At 50.6% G+C, this 5,961-nt stretch overlaps 1 protein-coding gene across 1 annotated transcript; it reads right to left on the bottom strand.

The window, feature by feature from the left end:
* Positions 1 to 969: 969 nt before the first annotated feature.
* Positions 970 to 4,459, bottom strand: LOC123134834 (uncharacterized). Its single transcript, XM_044553997.1, has 2 exons — positions 3,036 to 4,459; positions 970 to 2,902 (listed from the first exon to the last, which is right to left on the bottom strand). Exons 1-2 carry the CDS (start codon positions 4,400 to 4,402, stop codon positions 1,411 to 1,413), a joined length of 2,859 nt encoding a protein of 952 aa, XP_044409932.1. The 5' UTR covers positions 4,403 to 4,459; the 3' UTR covers positions 970 to 1,410.
* Between the last annotated feature and the right edge of the window lie 1,502 nt (positions 4,460 to 5,961).

Raw genomic sequence — 5,961 nt, 5'->3', positions numbered from 1 at the left:
AGTAAATCAAGCAAATCAAGGGTTCCATCAAATCTTGGACAAATCTCTAAAATGGTAATAAATTTACGGAGCAAAAGAAAGGAAACGGAAGAGTTTACCTAGTAGGATGGATTGGAGATCGAATCCACGGATCAAATCTTCAGATCTGAGAGGGATGTGTGTGTGGGGGCGGGGGGGGAGGGTAGATGGGGGCGCCGCCGCTGCTCTCTGTCCAGAGAGCGAAGAGGGGAAGAACTGCCTGGTCGGTCTGGGGCAGCCGCGCTTAAGTCACTGTGCAACGCCTAAGGGCTAGGCGCTGCACGTTACAGTGTGGCGCCTAGGGTTTAGGCGCTGCACAGCTGCGTGTGGGGCCGCGCCTGGCCTTGGACTGCCACGCTGGCAGGAGGTGCGACGCCTAAGGGAAGGGCGGTAGGATGTGGCGCCTAGCTGTCGGACGCCACACAAAAGATTCAGCAGAGTGAAATTTTTTCAAGAGCAAGTCAGTTTGTGATTTGATTTGGGCATCAGGTTAAATATGTGATTTCTGCCCGCCCAGGTTGCCGGTTTCCATGGTTTGTTTTTGAATGTCACTGTCCACTCGAGACAGAGCCGCGCGCGAGCCAGACGCCAGGAGGAGCCAAGGCGCCGCTCCTTCTCTCCGGGAATCGCCGGCGACGGCCCGCCCCGACCTGCACCTGGCCAGCGCAGCACAGGCACAGCGGATGGCCTTCCGCTTTCCGTTGTCCCTCGGCGGAAGATCGCAAGGAGCGACTTAGCGCGGCTGGTTCTGCTAAACCAGCTAGATTCGCGCAGCACCTGCATTCGCGCGCTCGAGCAGCTGCTTCCGATCGAGGCGCCCCACGCTCGAGAATCCTCTCCAACTAAAATGGCGCCAGCCTCTAATCCTAGCGTACGCATCTACTCCGACGGCTCGCACGACGGCGCCCTGCAGGTGTTCGGTGAATTGCCCCACTGGGAAGATTGCGCCGCTGGCGTCGGATAAGCCAGGCTCCGGATTCAGGGTATGTTCCCTCTTGGTCAGTGATTTCATTTATTAGGATTGGACAATACTTCAGGCTGGAAAAATAGGATCGGAAAGAATCACCTATCATGCATAATCAGTGGATTAACAAATACTTCAGGCTGTACCTAGTGACACTGTATGTTTCAGCAGTAACAAATGCTTCAGTTTCCTAAATATGCACTTCAGATTCAAGTTCTTATGAGACAGAGCGTACAAATAGGATCGGGAAGAATCACCTATCATCCATAATCACTTGATTAAGATACACACACCAGCCTAGTGAGTGGACAAACAATGCTGGCATGCTCCAATTGGGAAGCAGGTTTATCCAACTACATCAACTAGACTAGGAATCTAAAAGCAGGAACAGCTAGCTAGAGCATACCACCGAGCGCACCAATAGCAAATCACACTCGAGGATTTTCTTGGCTGCTCTCAACCCTCTCATGGAGAGGACGACGGCGATGGCAACGATCAGACCATATTGACAGCGTCATATGGATTGCAAAGTAGCCCAGAACGGCAAGTATGAGCATGCTGACATACACAGACGTCTTCCAACCCCTGCTGGATCCGGCTGCATATGCCACTAGGAGAGCGACCAAATCCAGCAGGATCGTCCAGTTCATCACCCTCAACGACCATTTCTCCCATTCTTCTTTCTTCCTGTTTGGCAGCCAGTGCGGCAGTAACATCATGATGACAACAATGGAAGCCACGAAGGAAAAGGAGTTGCTGTAGAAGAAGACAAGGTACCGAGGCCTCCTGATATCATGCATCACCGGATCGCCTGCCTCATATCCATTGCCACTGCTCTGCCATGCTCCGCCGGGCGGTTCCAGGCCGGCCTGGTAGGCAACGCTTGCCACCAAGATTCCTAGCAGCATCAGGTACTTGCGCCTCGCGTGCTTCTTCCTTTCTTCCTCCTTGTTCCTTTCTTCTTCTTCCTCCTGTTCATGGGATATGGATGACGCGGCAGCTGCTGAATTGTCACTATTGTTTTGCTCCCTCAGCGCAAATACTAGCAGCAGTCCAGCTGCAACGAAGAGGACCACACCGACCAACACAAAGATGTAGATGGATGTCTTGAGGTGTTGGGTGCTTCCAGCGGCGTAGGCCACCATCAAACAAAACAAGCCCACAGCCGTACAAACAGATAGCGCATTGCTTCGTATGGCTGGCCTGTATAGATTGGGGTTCACCAGGAGGAGGATGAGGGAGATGGAAAGCATGAAGCTCACCGAGTTGCAGTAGAAGAATGCCTTGTAGCGACGTGGGAAGTTGTACAAGAGGACCGGGTCGCCAGCCTGGTGTCCGAGGTTGTCATCCTGGAGCAGGAAGCCACCAGGAGGGGTGAGGCCGGCTTGGTAGGTAATGGTCGCAGCCAAGATCGCGAAGAGGAGCAACCGTTTGCGCCTCTTCTCCAGCAACTGATTTGCCTGGTTGTCGTGGTTTTTGTCCTCGTGATCCAGCGTGAAGAAGATAACATGGATCACCACATAGACCAGGACGAGGCCTGCCAAAGCCATGACGTAAATGGAGCTGTTCACGCCCCGGCAGCTCCCGGCGGCATATGCACCGATGAGGCCAAAGAGGTCAAGTATCATGGCTGCCTCCAGCACGTGGTGCTTGACCAGAATTTCCGTCTGGACTAGGACAATGGCCACCAAGGAGGCCACAAAGGCAACCGAGTTGCAGTAGAAGAAGGCCTTGTATCGGCTAGCATTGGTTGTGAGAAGGATGGGGTCACCGGCCATGTGCCCGTTGGTGTTGTCCTGCCAAAGTCCTCCCGGTGGCTTCAACCCCGCTGTGTAGGTGATGGCGGCGGCAAGAGTGGCAAGCAGTAGAACAAGAGAGCGAGCCTTGTCCAGAACCTCCTTGCCACTGCACTGTATTGTACTGCAGAGAAGAAGAAACATAGTTCAGTTCAGTTTGCAGAGAATGGAAGAAACAGTGTAGCTACGAACAGATGAAACACGGTTCAGTTTGCACAGTTGCAGACAGAGGAAAGGAAGATGTATGTGCTCCTTACCTGACATTAGCATCAGTCTGCTGAATTTCTTCAGTTTGTTGCGCTGAAGCGTAGATACCATAGAGTAGGATGATGTGTGCTATTGCTAGAACGGCACCGACCAAGCTGGCCACGTAGGCGGTGGTATCAATCTCCCTGCAGCTGCCGGCGATGTATGCGCCGACTAGGCCGACCAGGGCGACCACGATGCACCCACAGAGCATGCGAGACCGAGCCGTCTTCTTCTTGCGGAGCTTCTTGCCGTCGATGATAAGCAGCATGGTGATGAGAAGGGACACCACGAATGCTGTGGTGTTGCAGAGCAAGAACACCGTCAGGCGTGGGTTGTGCTGGTCCTTGAGGATGGCGTCACCTGGGCGGTGGCTGCCCCCGGTGCTGTCCCAGAACCCGCCTGGCGTGCTCAGCCCGGCCACGTACGTGATGCTCACCGCGAATGTAGCCAGAAGCATCAGGACCTTGCGGAGCCGTTCTTCGGCTTTCAGCTTCTTCAGGGCCTTGCGGTCGCGGAACCGTTTGTCGACAATGGCCGGGTCAGAGCCGAGGATGGGGGCCGGAATCGTGTCGGTGCTAGAGTCGGGATTGGGAGCGGGCATGATGTCGTCGGAGCCGGTGTTGTCGTTGGAGACGGGCATCCTGCCATCGCAGCTGGCGACAGGGCCGGAACTCGTGCCGGAGTCAGGATTGGGAATGGGCGTCGTGCCACCGGAGTCGGAGCCCATGTTGACGGGCATCCCGTCTATGGAGCTGGCGACGGGGGCAGGAATCATGCCGGCACTGGAATCGGAGTTCTTGTCCCAGCAGTCCATCAACTTGAGAACGAGGATGTAGAGGAAGACGATGGCCACAAGTACCGCGAAGTAGAAGATTGAAATCTTGTCGCGGCAGGTACCGGCGCCATACGCGCCCATGAGGCTGAGTAGGTCCAGCACCATGACTAGCCGCAGGGGCACGACAACCCATTGGCTGTCCTTCCCCTTCTTGTCGTGCCGAATTGCGAGGATGAGGATGAGGACAATGACCACGAGCGACGCGGCGAAGGCGGCGGCGTTGCAGTAGAGGAAGGCGAGGTAGCGGTGGTAGTGGGTGTAGCGGATGATGGGGTCGCCGGCAGGTTGGCCATCGTGGGCGGCCTGCCAGACGCCTCCCGGTGGGCTGAACCCCTCCGTGTAAGTGACGGTCACCACCAAGGTGGCCAGCAGCAGGAGGTACTTCCGCAGGCTGTACTCCCATGGCTGCACCGGCGGCTTTGCCGGCTGCACCTGCGCCATTGCCGGCTGCAGAGATGCTGCCTCTGGCTGGCCTGGCTGATCCATTGGCACTGCCGGGAGTGCCGGCTGCAGCTCCACGGCAGGGACATCACTCTCCATTCTCTCACTCAACAGCTGCTTTTGGTTCCGTTAATTATTGTGATGCAGAATGACGAAGGGGGCTATAAAACGACCTGACTTGGCGCGTCGTCGGGACGAAGCTGCCTAGCCTATTCCCACATGCCTCAGGGTCTTCTCCGATCAAAAACTAAGCATTTCTATATATTTTTTTGCGATATAATCAATCGGAAACATCCCGAGGGCATGCGTTTTTGGATGTCTTTGTGTAGATTTTCGTTGGGCAGATGTTTTCCGACCTGGTCATGTTTCTCTTTAGTTTTACTAATACAGCTTTCCTAGGTGTCAGCATTTTTTTGGGGCACTTGCATATTTGCTGGAGATTTTCTTGTTACTTGCATCTCATAGTTTTCGCCGTCCAGTGGGTGTAGCACTGTTTTCTTCTAATATACTTATAAGCTGGATTTCGAATAATAACATTTTCTCCATCTTGTGCAAGTCATTGGTAAGATACTTCCTTTTTTTAAAAAGAACACTAACTGCTTTATTGAGATAAAAAAGCATACAGCTATAGTTGTACATAACGGACTTGCAAGAGAGAGAAATAATACTGTAACTCCCAACGACATTTTCTCCGTCTTGTGCAAGCCATTGAGTAAGACAGTGACTTGCTCGACTCACCTGGTTTGAGCCAACTTATGAAGTTGTGTGGCAGCGGGCGAGCAACTTCATAGATAGAGAGAGGGAGTATATAAGAATGGAGGGAATGATAGTTTCGGAGGGATTGGATGTAAGAGTTTAGATCCTAGAAGTCCCACCATTTCATTATAACTTGTTTTGTTATTCCTTGGCTAGTATGATGAAGGATGATATGGAGATTTTCGTTACTAAGATCAGTCGTTCTCATAATAAAGTTAGTCGATAATAGTCTCTCTTCCACAATCAGTACCCGATCGAGACCGAACAACATAGAAATATGACACATCCGATGTCCAATCTCTCGACAACTCCATTTTTTAATTCATTTCACTTTTTTATAGGTGCCAAACGGTGCTTATAGTTCCCTTATTTGGTCTGTTTTGTTCAGGTTTACAAGACCTACATGTATTTTAAGATTAATTTTGAGAATCTATTTACGCAAAAAATATTGATTATATCTCACAAAAAAAGTATATTATCAAATTTGTATTTCAGAGAAGTTTTTTACATGTTTTTTTAATTTTCTTTGGTTTCTCCAATTCGCTCTGGTATTTTTGTTTTTCCAGAAAAAAAAGAGTTTTTAAATATGGACGATTGTTCAAATACATGGGCATTTTTATATAAAACTTTGAACATTTAAAGAAAAGGGGAAACATTTTTAAAATTGCATAAATGCTTTAAAAAATATTTTTATCTTTTACCTTTAAAAAGTTCACCGTGTATTGGAAAAATGTTCAACGTATATTTTGAAAATGTTCATCGTAGTTGGGGCAAAAAAGTTCATGCACACATCAGAAATGTTTTACTAATAGAAAGGATAAAGGCAATGAAGGGAAATCTCAATCTCTATCTCTACTACTTAAAAAGAACGTAAGGTTCCCATTTCACCTTTCTTTCCACCA

Source organism: Triticum aestivum, chromosome 6B (genome assembly GCF_018294505.1).
Source record: "Triticum aestivum cultivar Chinese Spring chromosome 6B, IWGSC CS RefSeq v2.1, whole genome shotgun sequence".
NCBI lineage: Eukaryota > Viridiplantae > Streptophyta > Magnoliopsida > Poales > Poaceae > Triticum > Triticum aestivum.
This window is presented reverse-complemented; position numbering and strand designations above follow the sequence as displayed.